The 24,305-nt window shown below is 41.7% G+C and overlaps 2 protein-coding genes across 2 annotated transcripts in view; both read left to right on the top strand.

Moving 5' to 3' along the window:
* The window catches only part of myo10l1 (myosin X, like 1), a 44,175-nt gene extending 28,834 nt beyond the window's left edge, over positions 1–15,341 (top strand). The window contains 20 exon segments of the mRNA XM_061795638.1: positions 959–1,429; positions 2,014–2,137; positions 2,209–2,347; positions 4,060–4,164; positions 4,410–4,505; positions 4,672–4,765; positions 4,933–4,988; positions 5,872–6,008; positions 6,709–6,903; positions 7,561–7,718; positions 7,809–7,929; positions 8,002–8,150; positions 8,524–8,672; positions 8,753–8,960; positions 9,049–9,185; positions 10,136–10,259; positions 10,417–10,752; positions 11,545–11,721; positions 11,801–11,992; positions 12,061–15,341. Coding sequence (XP_061651622.1) covers positions 959–1,429; positions 2,014–2,137; positions 2,209–2,347; positions 4,060–4,164; positions 4,410–4,505; positions 4,672–4,765; positions 4,933–4,988; positions 5,872–6,008; positions 6,709–6,903; positions 7,561–7,718; positions 7,809–7,929; positions 8,002–8,150; positions 8,524–8,672; positions 8,753–8,960; positions 9,049–9,185; positions 10,136–10,259; positions 10,417–10,752; positions 11,545–11,721; positions 11,801–11,992; positions 12,061–12,165 — 3,273 coding nt within the window. The 3' untranslated portion in view covers positions 12,166–15,341.
* Positions 15,342–16,305: 964 nt separating this feature from the next.
* On the top strand, positions 16,306–24,192 carry pttg1ipa (PTTG1 interacting protein a). The gene is made up of 7 exons (XM_061795479.1): positions 16,306–16,533; positions 18,171–18,223; positions 18,449–18,557; positions 21,240–21,342; positions 22,751–22,816; positions 23,228–23,274; positions 23,399–24,192. The coding sequence occupies exons 1-7, from the start codon at positions 16,446–16,448 to the stop codon at positions 23,434–23,436; spliced, it is 504 nt and encodes a 167-aa protein (XP_061651463.1). The 5' UTR covers positions 16,306–16,445; the 3' UTR covers positions 23,437–24,192.
* The last annotated feature ends 113 nt before the right edge of the window (positions 24,193–24,305 follow it).

The raw sequence follows: 24,305 nt of genomic DNA, 5'->3' as shown, positions 1-24,305 counted from the left end.
TCTCATGCAGAAGTGGGCTGAAATTTCCACATTTGGCCAGACAAACAACAATGCATGAAAAAGCGGTTGTTTTTCGTAATCTGAAAAGTAAACATGGAACGAATTGAATGGAATTTGGCAGAACGGTCTGTGCCAAGCAAATCCCAATGGAGAGACAATTTGGTGGCAGTAAGTCCGTCTAAACTTACACCGGCTCAGGCCACCTCTAACACAGTGGCTACGAAATTACCAATACCTGTCTAACCTGCCTCTGATGCACATTTACATCGCTCACGGAAATAAGGCCCTTTGTGTATGGTCATGTGACTGCCCTGTGCCGTTTGATTCGTGAAATGGAGTCAAACATCACTAGCGGTTCCGTTGGACTGGTGAAACAGCACCTGAGGAGGAGGTCTCGCTGACGAACCAAAAACAAACAGATCACGCAAGCAATTACTGCTAGATGAATATAAGTAACAAGTGAAATTTAGCTCAGTGTAACAGAGTAAAAGTCGAGTTTCTTCTTAACATAAACACTCAAGCAAAAGTAAAAAGTATGCTACGTTAGATATCAGTGCTACTCTGACAATTAAACGTTATCCTAAAAGTTACTTGAGTAACTATAACTAGCACGTAAATGTAGCGTCGTACTGCCTACAGTATCTGTGGTTATTACTGTATGTCTTTATACAGTACAATACTGTAGTGTCGTGTTTTCTAAGAAAACACGTTACAAAATATTATTTTGTTTGTTTTTTCTTTGGGGGCGGGGGGGGAATGGGATGGTTTAATGTCATTTACCTTCATTAAAATGGGGACGAGCGATTTACGTTACAAGCATGGCCACAGAACAAATTTAATTCCTAACTCATGGTCCCACTGGACAGTTCTTTTAATCCTGTAAGATTACATTAAGTGATATGAAAAAATCTATATATATATATGTATATATATATATATATATTATGATTATATTTAGGCTGCCACCGCCACGCAGCCCTGCGTGTCCAAGGACGAGGAGGTGGACGAGGGTTTCCACGCCGAGGAGGAGTACATCCCGCTTCCTGACTTCCCCCCTCCCGCGGAGACGGACACCCCCATGGATCAGACCATGTTCGCCCACCTTCCTCCGCCGCCGCCGGCGTTCGCCGAGGGGACGGTACCTCCGGCGCCGTCCACGCTCCCTCTGGAAGGGCAGAAGGCCGAGCCGGAGAGGAAGGTGAGCATGGTGGACAGCCTGGTGGACGGCGAGGAGCCCATCTACAGCATGCCCGCCGACACCGAGTCCGACTACGACCAGGAGGAGGAGGAGGGCTCGGTGACGGCCGGCGACGACAGCTCGGTGTCGGGCAGCAACCGGGGCAGCGCCGCCGTCGCCGATGAAGAGCACCCGCGCAAGTCCACCTGCACCAGCGTCAGCGCCGAGTCGTACCGCGGCAGCTCCGACTCTGTGAGGACACGCAATCACGCATGTGCACGCAGACATGGAATAATAGAAAGAATTGCAAGAAATAAAATCATGGAAAAGGAATAAAAATGTGAAAATGTAGAACTAGGGAAAAAATAAGGAAAGTAATATTTATTTCGTTTTTCATTCTTTTTCAAATTGTCTTCCTTTTTTATTTTCCCTGTATTTTCCCCCTATCATTTTATATATTTCTTTGGGGGGGGAATCCATTTTAAAATTTACTTTGACCAGAAAGAAAAATGTAAAAATATATTTGTCCCTTCTGAAAAAAAGACAAGAAAACAAATCTCACCAGAAAAAAAGAAAACAAATTAAAAGTAAAAAATCTTTGTTCCCGCCTGAAAAAAATAACAAATAAAAGTGAAGGGTAGTACTGGACTGCCCCCTATATGTCAAAATTGGAACTGGGCCTCGATTTAGACCAGTATTCATCTGAAAGCTATGCCTTTTCTCTCTTCATTTGTACACTGAACATAAAAGTGACTAATATGGAGTTAGCCCACTCGAGTTCTCAGTGGCTCATACTCACATACGTCCGTTCAGTCATGTTACTATTGTGGCTCCAGTACGCAGGCAGCGACGACGAGCACGACGGCATGATGGACACCGATGAGGATGCCACAAACGGACGAGTGACCTTGTTCAACGGCAACGGGCCGCCGTATTTCCACGGCTACCTCTACATGAAAGGTGAGACTCCATCTCATCTCACCTTACTGTACCTCATCGTGCTTTTCCGACTCCGTCTCCTCCACTTGCAGCTGGCCTCATGATCCCCTGGCGGAGGCGCTGGTGCGTGCTAAAGGACGAGACCTTCATGTGGTTCCGCTCCAAGCAAGAGTCCCTCAAGTCGGGCTGGCTCTACAAGAAAGGAGGCGGACTCTCAACCCTCTCACGCAGGTTGTTGTAGTTGTTACCATGTGCGCAAAACGCACGCTCGCTCACTGAATTTGTTTGCATTTTGTGGGTTTGTAACATGGAGGCTATTGTACTTTAGAGCAGTGATTCCCAACCAGTGTGCCGTGGGAAATTATAAAATTTTACTTAATTATTAAAAAATATTTATTTACAAGAAATAATGTATCTTTGTTCGTCTATTTATGCCAGTGAGGCATAGTGACAGACAGAACAAATAAATGCTGTTCTATTTGATGGCAGGAAGTACATACAGTACTTTTTGTGACATTTTTGTTTGTTGGTGTGCCGTGAGAGTTTTCTATTGTAAAATATGTGTCTTGGGTCCATAAAGGTTGGAAATCATTGCTTTAGAGCTCAACTATGGTGGGGAAGTGACAGCTCCTTCCTAGATTTGGACAAATTTGTAACATTTGTTGAAGGTTTTTTGAAGGTGTACTTACCAACTTCCCCGGCTTCCAACCAGAAAAAAAGATCTTTTTTTTTTTTTTTTTTTTTTTTTTTTTTTGGGGAAAAATGGGAAAAAAAAAAGAAATAGGGGTTACAAAAGTGTAATTACCTTCCCAACGTCTGACCCACAAAGAATATTTTGGAAAAAAAAAAAAAGAAAGCAATACTACGAGAGAAAATGTAAACCAAATGAAAAAAAAGACATTTGTTAAAGTGTTTATGAAAGTGTAACTTTTGACCAGCAGGAAGAAAAAAAGAAAATAAAAAGAAAAATTATATTTAAATGAGAAAATTTAACTAAACTGAAAAAAATGTTGGTGTTATGAAAGTGTAATTACTAAATTCCCAAACTTTTGAAAATAAATTACATTGTATATTACTTATTATTTTAAATGTAAAATGTACTTTTAAACAGAAAAAAACAAGAAAAAACAAAATTGAAAAAAATATACATACTTTTTTGGAATGGTAAATGAAAGTATAATTACCAACTTCAGATCAGAAAACCAAAAAATGTATATGGTAAAAAAAAAAAAACACTAAGTTACAATCTGAAAAAAATAAAGGGTATATGAAAGTGTTATTACCTTCCCGATCTTGTGATGAAACTTTATTTATAAATACAAAAATGAAAAAAGATATGAACAGAAAAAAATTAAAGTTGGTTAAAAAAAATGAACACAATTGCAAAAACGTTATTTTAAAATGGTAACTTTTGACCAAAAAAGGGAAATAATATGAAATAATTGAAAAAAAGAATTGAAAAAGATAAAAAACAACATAAAAAATATATAATTTTTTAAGGGTTTATAAACATGTAATTACCAACTCTGGATCAGCAAAATAAAAAAGGAATATGATAAGAACAAAACACAATAAGTTACAACCTGAGAAAAATTCAAAACAGATTCTTTTTTTTTTTTTACAAGATAAATAATAGTTCCCCAAAAACGTTTGTTAATGATTTACATTAAGTTACCTTATGTTATTATATATGGTTCAGTTGAAAGGGTTAAAGGAGAATACATCATCTATCAAGAAAACTATTCAGTATATTAGTTGTAAAATATACACTGTTTAGAGTTAGTATTTGAATACACCAAATCCAAACATTTTAAACCAAAGAAAAAAATGCCACAAAAATGAAGTATTTTTAACAATTTCCATGACCTGCAGTGCTTTACTGCGGGCTGTAGAGAAGCTGTTTGATTCATGCACCAGAAATCTAACTGTATGTCTATGATCAGAAACTGGAAGATGCGTTGGTTTGTGCTGAGGGACAGCAAGCTGATGTACTACGACAACGACAGCGAGGAGAAGCTGAAGGGAACCATCGACATCCGGGCTGCCAAGTAAGACACAAATAAAAAAAAAATAAACGTACATCAAGTACGTACAAAAAGAGAATGCAGCCCTGTGCCATCGCACATTTCGCACATGCCATTTACCACCACTGGTCAGAGGAGCAGGATATGTTTTTTTGGGGGGTGTTGGGATTGACCGTAAGAAAAAATAAAAAGTCACTGCTCAGGGAGGAGTAAGAAAAACCTACTTGAACCTCTAATTTTTTTTTAGCGTGTTGCGTTTGTGTGCTCAGGGAGATCGTCGACAACCACGAGAAGGAGAACGCTCTGAACATTGTGACCGACGAGAGGACCTACCAAGTTTTTGCAGAGTCGCCAGAGGACGCCAGGTTGTTTGATGCTTGCAGTTATATCAACTACAACAGTAATTATTGATTCACCACGACAAATAGACTTCATGTAAAATATGTGCTTCGTTTGAATCAAAGTTGGGAAACGGTGGATTCAAAGACAGTTATATGCTAATCGTCAACACCTCGTTCTGTGTTTGTGTAGCGGGTGGTTTAATGTGCTCAGTAAGGTGCGTGTCTGCACGCCCGAGCAGCTGCTGGAGATGTCCCACGAGCAGGCCAACCCCAAGAACGCTGTGGTCAGTTCCTAAATGCACCATTCCTTTCTTTTATCGCTATTCCCTCATCGCTACAACAAAGCAGTAGACACTAACTGGTCACAACATTAGGTACAGGGTCGCATCACCTTTGAAAAAGAATTGACATCATAGGGCTCTATTTATTTGTCTTACTCTTTTTACCTTAGGGAACGCTTGACGTGGGCCTGATTGACTCTGTCTGTGCATCGGACAACCCTGATCGGTGAGTCGCATTTTTTCTCCATAGGAATCGTTAAAAAATATATATATATATACTGTACTGGACATATTTTGGATTGAATTTAGATTATTTTTTTTTCATTCATATTTTTTTACATTTAAAATGTTTGTGTTATTATTGACTCTTATAGACTTTTAAACATGATCATTTTTTATAATTAGTGTTTTATAAATATAAATGGGTTTATTCAAGTTGATCAACTTCTTCAACTTTCGACCAGAAAAAAAAATGTAAATGTTGTTCTTTGATGTTTTAAAAATATTCTACTTTTTAAACATTTTGAAATTATGATTTTATGGTTTTCTTTTTTTATTGTTAAATTTAGAATAAAAAATGCATTTCAAGAATGTTTAGTATTACTTTATTTTTATGCTATATTGTCTAACTTTTTATTTTTATTCAATTTGTTTACTTTTTATTTGAGTATTTTTTATAAGTACTTTAAGATATTTAATTTTTTGTTCATAAACTTCAGTGAAAGGTAAGGATTTTTTTCCTAAAGCAAATTCTGGGGATGTTACATGAAGCAGGTACATCTGCACAATCTACTGAGATCCACTACAAGATTTAAAAAAGAAAGGGGGGGGGGGGGGGGGGGGGGGGAAACATTCTTCCTTTCCGATAATAATGCTGTGAAATTAAATCCGACAAGTTTGCTCTTTGAAAGGCAGATCTCATTAGATTACACAGGTTTACCTAATGTTGTGGCATGTGAGTCTGAAAAAAAATACAATAAAACCATGCAAAACATTGATTTATGTCCTCTTATTTCTCAACTGAAAAGCACAGTTGGCCATTTTGGCTATGTGAAGTTGTATTTGATTTATCTATTTCATTATTTTTGCACTTTGCTGCTTTTTTCCAGGCCCAACTCCTTTGTGATCATCACAGCCAACCGTGTGATCCACTGCAACAGCGACACGCCCGAGGAGATGCATCACTGGATCAGTCTGCTGCAGAAGCCCAAATGCGACGCCAGGATCGAAGAGTTTCTCGTTCGAGGTGACGCAGCCATTGATTGCGATAAAAGAAAAAAAAAAAAAAAAAAAACATTCAGCGCATGTTCCTCCTCATTATTACCAATGGGGGATGTGACAAAGTAATGAAGTACAAACATTTCGTTCCTGTAGATTTTTCAGGTGTCTGTACTTTGAGTATTTATTTCTCAGACGAGTTTTTACTTTTACTCCCTACATTTAAGTACGATCACTACGTAAGTTTATAAGATGGAAACTAATTTGAGTGAAAGTTTTTTGGGTGCCAAGTTATCAAAATAGTTATTGTATAAAATTGACAATACATTTTATTTGTACTTTTGTACATTTCAGCCTGTAATATTTTACTTAAGGAAAGGAGTTGAATTGATACTTCTTCTTTCCCCAGATATTTTTTCTATTTTTCTAAGTATCTGCACTTCTGCTCCAAGTCCTTGTAAAGTGAAAATTAATATATCTTCTAAATTTGACACACCACAGAGGAGTGTTGTTAACAACCCTGCCAAATTTTGTTTTTTAATCAGCAAGTATATAAAATAAGTCATCAATATTTTTCTGGTGAAATGGTGAAAAAAAAGGTTTAATGCTATATCTCCACATTTGAGTAATACACGGTTTTGCACATTTTCAGCATTCATATGCTTTTACAGGGTGTGAGAACTTTTGTCACCTGTGCTTATTACCTTCTTGTCTGCTCACTTTTCAAGGTTGGCTCCAGAAGGAGGTGAAGACCAACGCGAAGAGCGCCTCGCTGAAGCTGAAGAAGCGCTGGTTCGTCCTCACGCACAACTCGCTGGACTACTACAAGAGCTCCGAGCGCAACTCTTCCAAAATGGGCACGCTGGTGCTCAACTCGCTCTGCTCCGTCATCCAGCCGGACGAGCGAGTGCACAGGGAGACTGGTGAGGAAAGAAATATTCTACTCCCTCGACTAAATGACTTCTTTTTTCCCCATCAGGCAAAACAATACCGTGTAGGAACTGCAGTGACCGCAGACGCTATCTTTCACACAGCATTGTTATTTATTTGTGGAAATTATTTAAAAAAATATTCTATTTTGTATGAGTAAAGGCTTTGCCCCAAATAGACTCCTCCCCCTATCTGCAGTTGAGTAACTAAACGGCCCCTGACCACTATTTGCAGAAATCCAATATATTATTATATGATCTATTTGTCGAAAATGTTATTTTAAATGTTGGTTTTTTTTTTAATGAATAAAGGCCCTTCTCCTAATAGATGCCTTCCCCCATTTATAGTTAGGTAAATGACAACCCCTACCAGTATTATTATTTTGCCACTGGGTATTTGAATTATTTAGGGAATAGTTAAATGTCTTGGGGTCTCTTATGAGGTACTGTATATTCTGATTATTATTTGCGAATATCTCACTGTGGCTACTGCTGATGGGACAAAGAAAAAGTCACAACAACAACAACAGAATTTATATTTATTAACAGTTGAAGTAGTAGCGATAGTAATGGAAGTGTCATTAGCATGTATTATTGATATTATTATTAATGCTATTATTCTGATTCATTGTGGCCATCCTTTTTGTACAGGATACTGGAACATCATCGTGTATGGTAGGAAACATTCCTACCGTCTCTACACCAAAATGCTGAACGAGGCCATGAGATGGACAGCCGCCATACAAGGCGTCATAGACAGCAAGACCCCCATCGAGACCCCGACTCTTCAACTCATCAGGGACATCAAGGTAAAACCATGATTGACACTCTCACATAAGTATTCATTTAACAATGGGTTAATGCTGAGGGGTGTTTCTAACCTGCTGTGATGTTAACAGGAGAACAGCGTGAATGCAGAAATAGTAGAGCAGATGTACAGGAGGAACCCTATCCTCAGATACACGCAGCATCCCCTACACTCGCCGCTGCTGCCACTACCATACGGCGAAGTCACTAGCCGTAAGTTTTGTCACATGCTCCCTTCGAAAACAACAACCTCGCCGTCTCCACAATTCTCCTATCTCTGTGTAGTGCAAAGGCAGCAGGGCTACGCCAGCCTGCAGGACGAGGCGGTGCGGGTCTTCAATTCGCTGCAGGAGATGGAGACGCTGGCCGACACGGTGCCCATCATCCAGGGCATCCTGCAAACCTGCCAGGACCTGCGTCCTCTCAGGGATGAGGTGCGTACGTTGGACCCAGACTCAGCAACGCAGACCAACCAGACTGACTAACCAACGTAACCCAACCCAACACCTGACTGACTGACTTACCCTATAACCAAGCTACCAAACAGACTGACTGATGCAACCAACCCGGACACCGACTGACTTAGCAGTCAACCAATCAAACAAACACACAACCAACATGACCCGAGCCAACCCAGACCATCCCGACTTAGTGACTGACGCAGTCAACCAACTAATGAGTCCAACCTAGTCCAACCCAGACATGCAACCAACCACACCAACCACTGACTGACCCAACCAACCAATAAATCAGTCAACCTACCAAACAACCAGGCTAACAATGAACACATTATGTTGTGTTTCTCAGGTTTATTGTCAGGTGATCAAGCAGACCAATCATGTGTCTCAGCCCAACAGCCCAGCCAATCGGGCGCATTGGCACCTCCTCACCTGCATGAGCTGCACCTTCCTCCCCAGTCGCGTCATCCTCCGATATCTCCGCTTCCACCTGAAGAAGTGTGTTGTCTGACAGCCCCCGCTCACACCCTCAAGTCTACTTCCTGTATTTCTAAACTGCATGTGTGCGCCTGCGTCAGGGTCCGCGAACGCTACCCCGGCACGGAGATCGAGCGCTACGCCACTTTCATCGGAGAATCTCTAAAGAAGACCAAGACTCGTGAGTTTGTACCCTCCCAGGAGGAGATCGCTGCCTTGCTGGTGAGACAGGAGATGAGCACCACCGTTTACTGCCACGGGGGAGGATCCTGCAAGATCTCCATCAACTCGCACACCACGGCTGGAGAGGTGCACATACATTTAGACGCAAACACCAACATATAGTTGTGGGATCTGCTGAGAAAACAAATGTGCTTTTAAAATGTTCCTGCTCAAGGTTGTGGAGAAGTTGATCCGAGGATTGGCCATGGAGGAAAGCAAGAACCTTTTCTCTCTTTTTGAGCACAATTCTGTGACGGATCGCGCTTTGGAGAGCAGAGTCATTGTGGCAGATGTTCTAGCCAAGTTTGAAAGGTATGTCATCTCCTACAACATTAAACAGCACAAAAAAATACTGTACAATTCTTTTATGGACACACCACTAAGTTATATGTACATTTACTGGACACATAATTAGAGACACCTACACAGTATAATAAGATTGAACACAAGAGCTGTACACAAAATTACTGACCAACCAACTTAAGATAACTTAAATCGATCAGACCAACCCTATCAACCAACCAACAGACCAAACCGCCTAGCCTACTTGACCCAGACAACTCAACCCAACCAGGCAACTGACTCAACCCACCAACCAATAACTCTACTAACCGACCGTCCGACTGACCTACCTACTTACCTACCTTTCTAACTACCTACCTACCAAGCTGACCAACATGGGCCAAGTCAACCTAGACTAAACCAACTGAATATCCAATCCACTGAATCAACTGACCGACTCAACCTCCCAATCTGACCGACTGACTGACACAACCTACCATCCCAACTGACTGGCAGACCCAACCCCTTAACCCACCATACGGACTGACCAACCCAACCAAACAACTCAACCAACCTAACTGATCGACTGACCACTCGAAGTAACTGGCCCGACCGACTGGGCGACCCAACAAACCAATTCAACCCAACTGACTTATCCCAACCAACTCGGCTGACCGACCCAACTAACAAGCTCGTCTGACAAATGCAACCAACCTGCCAAACATCTTAACCCAACCAACAAACTCGACTGACTGTCAACCCAACCAATCAACTCAACCAAACAGACTGACTAGCCGACCCTTCCAATCAACCCACTCAACCAACTTGAATGACTGACCCAACCAAAGAACCAACTCAACCCAATCAACCAGACAAACCAACTCACCCCAAATGAACCAACAAACCAAGTGACCATCCGACTCAAAAGCAAAACAAACTGTTTTCCAAATCCATTTTGTTTTGTTTTTTTGTGTATCCAGGCTTGCCGGCAGTGAGGAAGAGGAAGAAGAAGGAGAGTGGAAGCTGTATTTCAAGCTCTACTGCTTCTTGGATGTGGAGAGCATGCACAAAGAAGGAGTGGAATTTGCTTTCATGTTTGAGCAGGTGAGCACTTCACCTAACTACCTACTTACTGACCAATCAACCTACCTATCTACCTAACTTTTCTCCGATGAAGAAGACTTTTGTCCAAGTGGTGTATGTGGCATAAGATTTTGTGGTTTGTGTGTGTCACCTCACTCTTCCTCTCTTTGCATCCCAGGCCCATGAGTCTCTCATCAGCGGACACTTCCCGGCATCCGAGGAGACTTTGCAGCACCTGGCCTCTTTACGTCTGCAGTATCTCCATGGTGACGGGGCAGGCCGGGCCGGCTGGAGTCTGGGGACTGTCTATCCCATCGGACGTCTCCGCAGCCGTATCATACACTCCACCAAGTCGGGCGTGGGCTCAGCGAGTGCGACGGCAGGAGCAGGGACAGCGGACGGTAAGGCAGCAGCGGGAGGGCCAGGCGGTGGAGTCGAGAAACGCAAAACGCCGAGCTTCCTGGATGGCACACTGAGGAGGAGCTTCAAGACGGGCTCACTGAAGAAACAGAAGGTTAGTGAGGAGAAGAAACTAGAGTACCCAGACCACCAGCAAGGTTTAAATAAGTGAATGTCTTAAATTTGTTCAGTCAGACTGAAAAGGCTGGAGTGCTCTCTGATTGCTCTCTCCGGGTCAGCGATGAGACCCTGGCCCAAGTGGAGGAGTTCAAGTATCTTGAGGTCTTGTTCACGAGTGAGGAAAGAATGGAGCGGGAGCTCGACAGGTGGATTGGTGCAGCGTCTGTGTGCAGTGATCCAGACTCAGACTCTGTGTCTGTCTGTCGTGGTGAAGAAGGAGCTGAGCCGAAAGGTCAAGCTCTCGATTTACTGATCGATCAACGTCCCCACCTTTATCTATGGTCATGAGCTACAGGTCTTGACCAGATCACGGATACAATTGGCCGAAAATGAGTTTCCTCAACAAAGTGGCTCTCCCTTAGACATGAGGTGAGAAGCACCATCATCCGGGAGGGACTCAGACTAGAGCTGCTGTTCCTCCGCATCTGGAGGAGCCAGATGAAGTGGCTCTGGCATTTGGTTAGGGTGCCTCCTGGACACCTCCCTGGCGATGTCTTCTGGCCTTGTACCACGGGAAGAGGCCCCAGGGAAGAAACCAAGACACTCTGGCGCGATTGTCTACCCCTCGGGTTTTTCCTGGAAGAGTGGCTGGGGAGAGGGAAGTCTGGCACCTAACCCTGAATAAGCAGAACTGGGATTGATGGATCAATGGCTGGATGATGGATGTTTGCAATTTAGGATCTTAATAGCCAAAAGGAGGTCTAGATCTATCGTGACGTCTGTGCAGGTGGAGGAGGAGCAGATGCTGGAGATGTGGGTGAAGGAGGAGACGTCGGCCACACGCACCAGCGTGCTGGAGAAGTGGACGCGGCTGCAGGGCATGGCGCAACACCAGGCCATGCTCAAATACATGAGCATTATCAAGGAGTGGCCTGGATACGGATCCACTCTCTTCGATGTGGAGGTAATGACAGCTAACCAAATACACCACACACATTTTTTATAGTTTCAGAGATCTGGTTATGCAACCACCTCTTCTGCAGTGTAAGGAAGGTGGTTTCCCTCATGACCTGTGGCTGGGCGTGAGTGCCGATAATGTGTCCGTGTACAAGCGAGGCGAACCAAAACCGCTGGAGACGTTTCAGTACGAACACATCACGTTCTTTGGCGCCTCGCAGCTCTGCACCTACAAGATCATCGTGGACGAGAGGGAGATGTTCTTTGAGACCCCACTGGTGAATTTAATTCTTTTTCACTTCATCTTTTCAGTGGTTAGTCAGCTAATATTGAAATGTGTCTTTAGGTTGCCGAAATCCCCAAGATCATGAGGGCTTACATTAATATGATGGTGAAAAAACGCTGCAGCATCATGTCCGTCACCAGCGTCGCCAGCTCGTGGGTGAGGTGATTGCCGTTGGCCAATCAGAGCCATTGGTTTTCCCCAGTGGCTAACGATACCCGTCCTAGGGCAGATGCACCAGTCCCTGCCAAGCGGGGATAGTGGCCGCTGAAGCAAAGGGATCAATGGGATTGGGTTGGATACATTTGGGGATTTTTCATTCAAGCATGACACAGGAACCTGGATTTTGGAGGACAGTATTTTCGCATACAGTACATTACCCCAGTTCTAGCCCTTGCATGTAGTAGTTAAAGCACATTACACATTTTCAGATTTCCTTCTTTTTGAGTCTCAAGCACAAAGCACTCATCAGCTGTTCTGTCCTACTTTTACCCAGGACTCACCAGCGCTCCATCCAAGGACCTAGTGGGGCTCTCTCCAAGAACCCCGGGGTGGGGAGGGGGGCTACATTCAAATATTTGTGGACGGTCTCCCACACAGGTCTTAGGAGGTCTGCCTTTGAGGCCCCAAGGTATGGCTCCCTTTTAAGACTCTAACACTACAGGACCAAATTGGGCCTAACTCCTAGACCTGCTGATGGCTTCATCTTAGGACACAGGATCGTCCCACTCCCACTCCCAATGATCCAAGGAGTGGGATCCCTCCCCTAGGAACCCCCAGGACCAAAGGGGGCTACCTCCTGACACAGGGGAGGGGTTGGTACCCCACTCTCTGGTGCACTGCCAGACAATCTGCTTCAAGTCTCTCTCTCTCTCTCTCTCTCTCTATTTTCGTGCATTCATCCTCACCCCGTTGCATATTATTAAGTTTCAGTGTTGAATTTTTGCTTGCTTTTGTCCCTCCGGTTCTTTTCTATGTGATATCACTTCTATCGCATCTGTCGTTGAGGGCGTGGGGTCTCTTCTTTGTGGACAAGGGAGAAGAAATGAAGACATTCACTCACTAGTGCCACTGTGTGGCCATAAGAAGAAACTACAGCCAAAAGAAAACCACTTGGAATTCTTTGGAATGACATCCAATGTGATGTAACGCAATTCCACACACTTGGTGTCTGTTATGACTATATTCATACACAAACTGAACCGAGTTTTATTGTTTTTGTACTGTATATCACACATAATAGAGTTATTATTGAATTTTCTGTGGTTACAGCACTGTGGAACCTAGACAGAGAATCTACGCTTAAGGCAATGTGACACCTCTAGTGTAAGATACAAATAATTTAAAGGGTATCTTTCACTGGCAGTGCCATTCATGTGACTCACAGAGAAACGGTGTTTGGATGAATATATCAGTTTTTTGTTTTGTTTTGTTTTTTAACGCTATTGTAGTGCTGTATACTGTTGTCTGATTACACTGATTTTTTTCTTTATAGCAAAAATGACATAAGTGCACCAGTTTGTCTGTACGTCCGTGTTTCCATGTGGCTTTACTTACTGGGACTGCTATTATTACTGTACAACAACCCCTCCACTAAAAGTGCTGTGTGTGTCTGTGTGTGTGTGTGTGTGTGTGTGTGTGCGCGCGCGTGTGTGTGCGACATTGTACTCCAAACTGCATTATAAGGGAAAAGAAACGAAGAAAAGTAACACGTGTATTCCTCGGAAATGAGATGTATTTATATGACTAAGCAAACGATGGTGTTGTGATCGTGTGTTAACGGGGAAGAAAGAGCATGGGGACTTTTAATGGGAGGGAGGGAACAAGGTTATTTATTTATGAACATACTGTATTGATGAGTGTGTTAACGGAGGAGGGCTGCTTTGTGTATTTTGGAAAATACAGTTTCAAAAGGTGCATACCGTATTTCCTCAAATTGTGGCATCGGCAAATAAATTGTCGTTGTCGTCTGCTTGGGACAAACAAATGCCCCCCAAATGGAGTAGTGATGCATTGTTCACACTCATAGTTCTTTGACATTAAAGAGCGAACTGTTGAGCCCACTTCAACTCTGTTGCTAACCAAAACAGCAGCACCCAACAGTACGTAATCAGTGTACTCTTACAATCTTGCGTTATGTGGAGATGGCGGTCTTTAACCCATTCCAGTTGGGTAAATAAATGCCCCCCTGGCCACCGTTTGAGGAAATATGGTATACAGTATATGAAACTGTGAAGAGAAATATGGATTATGCATAATATAAGTGCTGGCATCTGTGTATGTTTGGACTGAGAATGATGTCATTGCATCATGTGACACTAGTACAACAGGTCGGGGCCATGTCTGCCATCTATTTGCAGGTCGGCTGTAACTTTAACTTGGGAAATATTGAAGTCAGAACCTTCGATTGATCAGAGAATCTTGACTTTTCTGTTGTATTTCACTCTGCCTATTTAAACAGGGTAGCACTACAGAGGATCCAGAAAATAAACACACCCTTCCCTATTAAAATCACAGTTTTTCCTGATGTAAAACAATGAGACGCTGAAGGATAATTTCAAAAACTTTCATTTAAAATATATATTTTTAAATATGTAAGGTTTTCTCCCAGGACCCAGGGTGCGGTGTCGGTGTCGGGCCTGCGAGAACCCTGTGGGGGATCGCTCCCAAGACCCCTCATCCTCGTCCCAAGCCCAAGGCATTTCTTCTCGGGCACAGGCCCCCTGAAAGCCACCCCACAGAGTTTCATTTTGATTTAGGCCTGCGCTCTGGCATTCCAAACACTTAAAAACCCAAGAGGCTACCTTCAATGACCTTTTGGAAGCGGGAAAGGTGTGTTTGAGGCGTATTCGCAATCTCTATCCACTGTATGACCTCACAGTGTTTAGTGACAGCTATGGCCCATGATGCATTGCACACTGATAAAAGAGTGGTTCCATCCAGCTCGAACTGTTGGCAATAAATGAGCGCAAAACTGAAGAAGCCATAACATAACAAGGACTCTGGAGACACCTGTTCTACGTGTTCTAGCTCTATGCTTCTGTCTCTCACTGATGCTTAACCCAACAGGGAGTTGAGTAGGGGGGTGATGAAAAAAATAAATAAAATAAATGTCCTGCCATCAGCCGCAGGCGGCCAGCGTGGGTCTTGTTTTTATGAATATTATTATGATTACTATTATTATTATTATTATTATTATTACAGTTTCATGTTATGCTTACTATCATCTTTAAACATTGTGCTTGTTGAGACAAAAAAAATGAGAGAGAGAGATAAGTGTGTTGTTATTTTTTTATTTTGAACTTGATTTAAATAACATGCTTTAATAAATTATGGGAAATGTCCTCTGACGTAAGTGGATTTTATTTACTTATTTTGTGATTGATATATATTACATTCGAGCCATGCAAACACTCAAATCATCAGAACTTGGATTTTGCTTATGGTTGAACATTGCTTTTAAATCATTTTCTGAGTGTGTCGTTACAGCTTGTCCGTTTAATGTAAGGTGATACCCAATTCCCATTCGTCTGTGTGAATTCCGAGTGTGAATGGTTCTTTGTCTACGTGTGCCCTGCGATTGGCTGGCGATCAATTCCGATGCTGTGGCACAAATTTGATTCAAATTACCCCACCTCTTGCCCCGAGTCAACTGGGACAATCTCCAGCATAGAGAATAGTGCCTCCTGGTGGCCAAGACGCGCACATATGCGCAGCATTAAAGCATGAACTCATGATACACAGTTTAATTCTTCACATTTTATTTAAATGTTATCACAGTATGTTTTTATAGAACGAAACAGTGTTGTTTTTGTGATTATAAAAACACATTTTTGTGGGTGTTTTATTGGGGTTGGGGGTTGGCAAGTACGGAGTAATGGCATTTCCATGTATTTTAATGCGGAAAGATAATTTGAGATACAGTATTTAGGAGTGTGGTCACGGATTCAATTAAACTCGTAAATCAAGGAACCAGGTGTATCAATTGCATCGAGCTTGTACATTAAAGACATTGCATTTTATGATTCACTTTTATAGCCCGAATATTCTACGTTTTAAAAGTAAATTTGTTGCCTTTTTAAAATTTTGATTACAATCAGTATAATAATGATAAAAATCAGAACCAAAAAAAAAACAAAAAACATTTGTTGTATTTTTACTGTATGAAAAGTGTTATGTATATATTTGATTTGATCCAAAATATATTATTAATACCTATTAAAGCAAACAAAACAAAAAAAAAAAGTTCTTCATATTTTTGATTGGATGATGCCTTCAAAATGTCGTAAGTATTTCGTCACCGGAAAGTAATGGCACACGCCTCCTCTGTGTGTGTGTGTCAACATTTTGCATTCGGACTTTTTCCTCTCGGTCCTTCTTCCCCTCTGGAACTTTTCACGTCAGTTCAGTAACGAAGGACTATATCGGAATTAGTTCATCGAACCGAGATGGTTTTAAGCACTTTGGTGCCAATTGTGCTCCTTCTTTCGTTGTCTTCGACGACAGTTTTGGCCCAAACTGCCGCACCTGGCGTAGGTAAGAAGAAATTGAGCACACGTTGATTGGTTTGCTCGTTGTGGCGTTACTTTTATAGATTTTGTAAATTTTATTTTATTTATTTTTTTGTCGAAATCCAAAACGTAAAGTATTAGTGTATGTTTTTGTTCGCCTGTTATAACTAACTTCTCCTTTTCAATTCCTTTTTTAAAAAAAATTTATTTTTTTTTTTAAACGAAAAAGAATATAAAAGTTGTTACTTTGTATGTGGCGCCATTGTGAGTCATTTTTTTTTTAAGTTGCTTTCCTTGAAGGGGACATAATACGCTAAAGTGGCTTGCGGTATGAAATTACACATCGTAAGTCATTTTGTCCATGTCAGGCTTGTAAATATTCACTCTCAGGCCATTGAATCGACCGCAACCGGACTGTTCTAGGACTAGCCTGTCCTAACCTAAGCCTTGTTACGTGACCTGATGAAGCCTGCTCAGATGAGAGGCGAAACGTCTTCTAAGACAACCACAGCAGTCCCAGTTCCGTTCAATTCAATGCCGTGAGAATGTCCATGTCAGAAAATGTGTCTTGAAGAAAAGCTGTTGGCTTAGTAGGTCTCCTTTTTAAAACAACAAAAATAGTTCGTCTCCATGGAGAAGTTCCCAATGGGATGAGCAGGACTTAACAAACACCCCAAGGGCCTCATTAGTCCTCACAGGAGTGGTGCGAAGTAACAAAGTGCAAATACTTTGTTACTGTACATAAGTCGTTTTTTTCCCTGTACATTACTGTGTGAATGAGTGTTTATTCTTCTGACGACGTTTTCCTTTTACTCCCTATTTCTGACAACCGATATCTGTACGTTTTACTCCTTACTTTGTCAAAATAGGCTCGCTACTCACTTTCCACCTCCCCGGGTGACGGGATGAGATAAATATAGAGTAGTCAACCGCAGATCAGATCTTGATTAATGGAGATTTTGGGGGGTTTGTAAAAAGGGGGAAAAAAAGGAACATAAACGTTTGGAGGTTTGTAAACCAGGGAGCATTTTTCATGATGGCAACAGATTTGGAGAAGCAAGAGATTCCCAATCCATGGTTTTATTAAAGAGAACTGTTTGATGTTAGCCGAAAGAATGATTCGTGGCGAATGTCAAAACCGAGAGCTTTTGGTGTTTAAAAAAAAAATAAAATAAAAATAATAATTATTATTATTTCAATGTATTGCGTACTCATTGCTGCCAATTCCAGCCAATGATACTTAGTCCTCCTCATCAGTAGTTGGTGCTACACTGCTGCCGTTTGACACATTGGCGAATCATCATCTGTGTCAGAAAGAAAGAGATCTTTTTTCACAATGATCTATCATTGTGTTAATTGAAATTGTATGTATTAAAAGTACTAGTGGTAATCAGTACTCTGTATTGTGAGTAATCGAGAGTGAATACTCGTACTGGTACCCTTCTGGGGGGGGAAAGAAATGGTACTTTTACTGTTGCAAAAGAGTTGAGTCAGTACTTTTTTTTTGTAACATATCTGTACTTGTACTAAAGTACAGTGTCTGTGTACGTGTGTGTGTGTACTTTTGCCCCTCACCGTATTTACACGTCACGACTACTTTGTCCGGTGAAGTGAAAAATGTCAACACTACATTTGTTTATTTTTAATCTTCTCCTGACACAGTTTGCGAGTCCAAGAACGGCACCAGCTGCGAGGAATGTCTGAACAACGTGACGGTAAGCAAGCCCGAAGGAAGCGTTTGTTTTATTTCGTGTGTTTGTGTTCTGTCATGGAAGTCAAAAGAGGCCAACGAAAAACCCCACCAGCTCCGCACCTGTCCGACCGGTTTGAGCACTAACTGATCTCGTTCTTTCCCGCACTCCTCCTTTACCGTCAGTCTTTTAAATTCCTCAGCAGTCATGAATTATTCTGTATTAATCATTTCCCTCCCCTTCCCACAGTGTTTGTGGTGTATCAAAACCAAGTCGTGTGTGACGTATCCAGTGAGGACCATCCTGCCACCGCATTCACTTTGTCCGCTCTACGACGCACGCTGGGGCCTGTGTTGGAGTAAGACGATACACTCGCAACAATATACACACGACATTACGTACATCTACGCAATCTAATGCGATCCAGTAAGTATTAGTTTCCTGGCCACCAAGCGCAAAAGCTTGAGATATTGATTTGCTTTACTCAGTAGACTTTACGCCGATTTTATCGGGCTGATCGGTATCGGCCGATATTTAGCATTTTATGATCGGCTGATCAGCTTTAATGTCATAATTCGCCGATCCGATCAATAACGTCATTGATCGGCTCCGCAAAAGACATTAACTCCACGTCGCCGCGTGCGCAGTATATTTGAATCCAAAAGCTAGTTAATTTTTAGCCTTGTCGCGGGTCTTTTGACGTAGTCCTGTAAATATCTGATGGCCCAAAAAGTTATTTAAAAAAAAAAAACAAACAAAAAAAACTGTTCTTGTCGGCGGTGTGGGACGGACAACACGTAATGCCCGGCAGATCAGACTACAAGACAAATTTGCTCTTTCACGATTGCACTATGTCAGACTGCAATAAAATCTTGTATTCCGATACCACCGCATCCCGTTTTTTACGATCATTGGGCTTTATCTTGTCAACTCAAGTGCGACCGGATACACTCGTTACCGTGGCGACGACAACAAGAGTGGAGCGAGCCGACTGTATTGTAAGGACAATGTGGGGAAAAACGTGTGTTGGTGGTCACCGGTGCTCAGGACAGGAGAGGACGTTCGTTTAAGGTCTGCTTGAGGCATGTTCCCGTACTTTTAATACGATACGGCTCACAAGCAGGCAATAAAATGTTATGTAGCCTAGCAAGCTAGCGGTAGCACGAACGGTTGGACGTAAACATGCCGCCGTTCTGTCGAATCGTGCTCTAAAGTTTCGGTGTGGGTGAAGTCATTTAATTAAAAATAAAGTAATTTAATTACAGTAAGTTAGCACCAATTATTTCTTGTCATGTTGTAATGTTGGTTTGACCAGACTGATGAGGATACACGAGCTGACTAGAGCAGTGATTTCCAACCTTCATGGAGCCAAGGAACATATTTTACAATTGAAAAATCTCACGGTGCACACCAACAAACAAAAATGTCACAAAAAGTGGATACATTAATTACTGTATTGACTTCCTGCCATCTAATAGAAGACCATTCATTTGTTCTGTCTGTGACTATGCCTCACTGGCATAAATAGAGGAACAAAGATACATTATTTATTGTAAGTATATTTTTTGGAGCAATTAAGTACACACGTATATACAGTAAATGAACAGGTCATTTAAATAGACACATTCCTCCAACTTGTTATCGTTTTTTTAAACTCGCTGATTGGCGATACTCCGGTACTGAGTAACTGGTGAGTAACTTGAAGGCCAAATAGACAAAAATGTAAACTAGGACCTTGCAAATTCAGGTATTGCCCAACAATATCACTTTACCTCAAACAATAATCAATTCAAACGTGATATAATTACTCAAGTTAAGGCAAATTCAGCCACAAGAAAAACATTTTCTATATTTACAAAGTGAAATAGCACACTGGGCTCACCAGGCAGAGATTACACAGCAAAGCACATTGTGTTTCCTCAAGGTCGAAGAGCTGAAATGTTGACATTTTTAGGCAGACACAAATGACAGCACGTGACATTGCTTTTCTTCGTCATTGTCTGTAAGGTAAACGTAGTTTGAACGTGAGGCCAGAGGTGTTCTGCCACTTCTTACTGCGACTCGCACGCTCTTGTTTCATTTTGAGTATGTCGCATCTGCTTGGGGCTGAAGTGGTTGGCTGTCGTGGTTACGTTGGATTGGTGAAATAGTCATCTGACAGCGCCCGAGGCTGAAGTCGAGCAGGCAGTAATAGAGGAAAATAAAGTACTAAGCGCAATGTAGCTCAACGTAACTGAGAAAAGTAGCGTTTCTTCTTGACAAAAATACTGAAGTAAAATGTTACATTAAAACTACTCGTGACAAGTGCAATTTATCCAGAATGTTACTATAAGTAAATGTAAAGGAGGAAATGTAACGCATTACTACCCACCAATGGATTTAGTGCAACCTTTGATTAAAAATTCAGATAGAGCAATTTATTTTCTCTATTAGCTACTTGAGTCACAATGGAACCAATCATTGTCCCCACCGAATAAGAATGGTAGCTCCTGTCCATCTATTCTTACCGTCCTATTTTATTCTCCATGAACGAGCACGTAACGCTTCACGATTTGTGAATGGTAGTACCGTCCATCTACAGTATTCCTAATGTCTTGTCAGTCTCATGGAGTTAGCTGTCTTTTGTTTGTTTATTTGGTGTCACAATAAAGGCTCTTCATTGCCATCCGCTGCCTCATTCTTGTCAGAACGTGCACTGCCGATTGCAGGCAACGCTCTTGGCCGAACAAAGAAATCTTTACCCTCCCTCCCAACAGTTCTGTGCTCCACTTCTTGAGCTAAACTACTGCTTTTTGGTTCACATTGCAGCAGCCGAGCAAACCACTTCCTCCAGATGTGGTCACCTTTCAGTTCGCTTTTCTTGCTAGAGAAAAAATAAATAAAATTTGCTTTGGATCAAGTGTGAAAACTCCCTGAAAGGAATGAGTTGATTTATAAAAAAAAAAAAAAAAAAAAACAACAACAACACCAATGTTTTGCATGTCCTTTTATTACTGTTAAAAATCTGACTCACGTGTGTTATTCTTTCTCTGCCGCACAGTAAACTTCCAGAACTTGATCATCACTCTTGCGGTGCTGGGTGGCATTATCATCATAGCCCTGCTGGTCTGTCTGTTCTGCTGCTGCAAGTGTGAAAACATTGGGTAAGTCTGGTAACTGACACTTGGCTCGTGACTGCCATTTGTCCGCCAAGTCAAGTCAGTTTCATTTATTTTGATATGATGAGTAAATAGCCTTCCAAAAAAAAAAAAAGGCTTCAAGCTGTTTATTGCCACTCTCAGCTAAAGGTTACTGTCAAAACAAAGAGAATTACACGCTGTGTATTTAAAACAGCTACATGCATACAATGAGACACCCCATAGGCACATGGACTATCAATCAGCATCTATGTGGAGGTGGTGTTAGCTTTTAAGCTATCTGAACACAAACGGTGCAGCAACACACGTAGACAGACTATATAACACTACTCACAGGCATATATCCTTTATCCTCTGCGAAAAATGGCTGATATTACTGTTGCGCTGAGAGAGGCGTTGAGTCTCCATATGTCTTATACTGCCACCAGGTGGCGACGGCACATACACCAGAATGAGCAGCACAAAGTGCATTGAACAAGTGATACAAAAACTGTTTAATTCTTTTTAATTCTATTTAGTTATGCCATTAGGCTACTGTATGTTTTTTTATGAAGCATACTATAGAGTGCTTTTTTTCCTCATTAAAAAACACATTACGAATTGTTGGGGGCGGTGGAACGTATTAACGGCATTTCCATTCATTTCAATGGGAAAAGATTTGAGATACGAGTGTTTTGCGTTTCGAGCGTGGTCACGGAACAAATTAAACTCGTAACTCAAGGCACCATTGTATGTATACAAGAAAAGCAACTATACCCCAATGTGAGCAAAGACTAAGACCCAAGTCTAAGGTAGAAACCTCAAACAGAACCCAGTCTCTGTCTCGGCCGCTCGGGTTGAGATGGAGATGGAGAGAGTCGAGGGACAGAGAGTAGAAAGAAAACAGAGTTGAGGGATTGAGTGACCTGGGGTGGGACGAGCGAACAATGGGCACAACAACAGCCTGAACAGACTCGACGCCCATTGCGACCTCAGAGAACAAAGCTGCGCACCCTGCCCTGCATTATGAGCATGCAGTCATTTCGGGCACAGTTACCAGCGTCAAGAAAACAACATCCACTTGAGTTGGTCATGTGACTTGCATCACATTCATTATGTTGTGATCTTGTTGCAGATCAGCATTCCTGTTACGTAACGAGATTAAAAGCACATTCTGTACTTTATGTTGACCAAATGATTGCAGCCTTAGTTAGGGCTTTTGTTTCACATCTATACAGGGTGTCTGCGCATGCTGCAAAGGACGTACTTTGGCTTTTCCACAATGGAGGTGTTAATTAGCTTTAAAAATGACATGTAATATTTAAATCCACTGTTCAAAAAAAGCATTGACCAACATTGCCATATTTACTTTGGAAACCTTTGTAAAGTATTTGACGATGCAATCGCAAGCTAATTTTGTCTTTTTCTGTGCCAGATCGTCACGGTTCGTGGCCAAGATGGAGAGGCAGGCAAACAAGTCGAGAACAAAACAGGAGGAAAGGTAATGCCAACTAATTTTGTAAAAATCCCCATCACCATTTTACTTTGAAACACATTTTTTATAAAAAAAAAAAATTCTGAACAGTAACATAACATCTTTGGTTTACAGTTGTACATATTCGTGACATTTACAAAGTTCAAATAAGAAAACAGTATGAACACATGCGATACATTTTGTAATATACATATGATAATATTGAACGATCATGAATGGAAAATCTTAACAATTACATCGCATACATTTCGAGAGCGAAGAGGAAATAGGACAAAGATAGAAACGGGCATCGTTAGTTTTGCTTGACATCATCTAGTGTGTGCACGCCACACTTATTGGCAGCCGCAACTACTTTGTGGTTTGTCATTGCTTGGCTTGTAAGAAAAAATATATATATAATAATAATCGTCTTCACAGGCGGGCTGAGATGAAACAGAGACATGACGATATCAGGAGGAAATATGGTGAGGCCTCTCGCGTAGTTGATTATTATTATTCTTATTTTTTTACCCACAATAGTATTGCATCGTGTCAACAGGTTTATTTGGAATTCCCTTGAACATCCTAACTTTGTGAATTTCCCACCAGGCCTAAGCGGACCAAATCCTTACTCCCGATTTGGATGAGAGGATTCATTACACCGGGACTTTATTTAACGAAACGGCTGTTAATTTATGAAGCAATGAATTCATGTAAACTTTCATTTAATGATTATACATTAGATGCCTCTGTTATCATTCAGCCAATGATGAGCAATTTTGTGTAATGAGCCCAGAGGCTGTAAACAAACGCTAATACCCCTTTTTCCACTGCACGGTACCTAATCAGTGCATTGTCGTCGTCAAAAGCAGGTACTACGAGGTACCATTTCTAGAGCTTGACGTAAACCACTGCTGGTACAGATTTCAACATTGAAACATTAGCGAATACATGCTAGAAATGACCACAAAATGAACGCATACAAACTTTATCTCACCCTGTTGTTGCAGTATTACACTCCACAGTCTCCACTCGGCTGCAGCGGCCCGTTTTCGTGCTGCCCTCAGTCTTAAATGATCAAATTTGTCTCCAGTAGTCCGTTGTTCGGACTATGGTTTGTTAGAGCGCCGAGCGACGCGTTCAATGCAGGGTGGTATTCGCAGTTCCCCCGTGGTACTACTTTCACGAGGAAACTGAGCTGAGAGGGTATGTGCAGTGGAAAAAAATCATCTGTATAGCAGCAGTGATTTCCTAGAACTCAATTTGCTTTTGTAGTAAAACAATGCCGGGAAATGCTAGTTTCACAGCTGATTTTAAAAATGTTTCTTAATTTAAGGTGAATGTGTGCCTTTCAGTCACCGATGCATTATTAGACACTGTTGGTATTAAAAGACTAAAACTGACACCACCCACACTTTGTGTTTTGTTTGGAGGGGAAAAGTATGGGTGTTGAAACATTGCATCTGGAAATGTGTGGGTGTTGTGACACCCCTGGATCATTGTTGCAAATGGTCTT

The sequence above is a fragment of the Phyllopteryx taeniolatus genome, chromosome 13, assembly GCF_024500385.1.
Source record: "Phyllopteryx taeniolatus isolate TA_2022b chromosome 13, UOR_Ptae_1.2, whole genome shotgun sequence".
NCBI classification, from domain to species: domain Eukaryota; kingdom Metazoa; phylum Chordata; class Actinopteri; order Syngnathiformes; family Syngnathidae; genus Phyllopteryx; species Phyllopteryx taeniolatus.
This window is presented reverse-complemented; position numbering and strand designations above follow the sequence as displayed.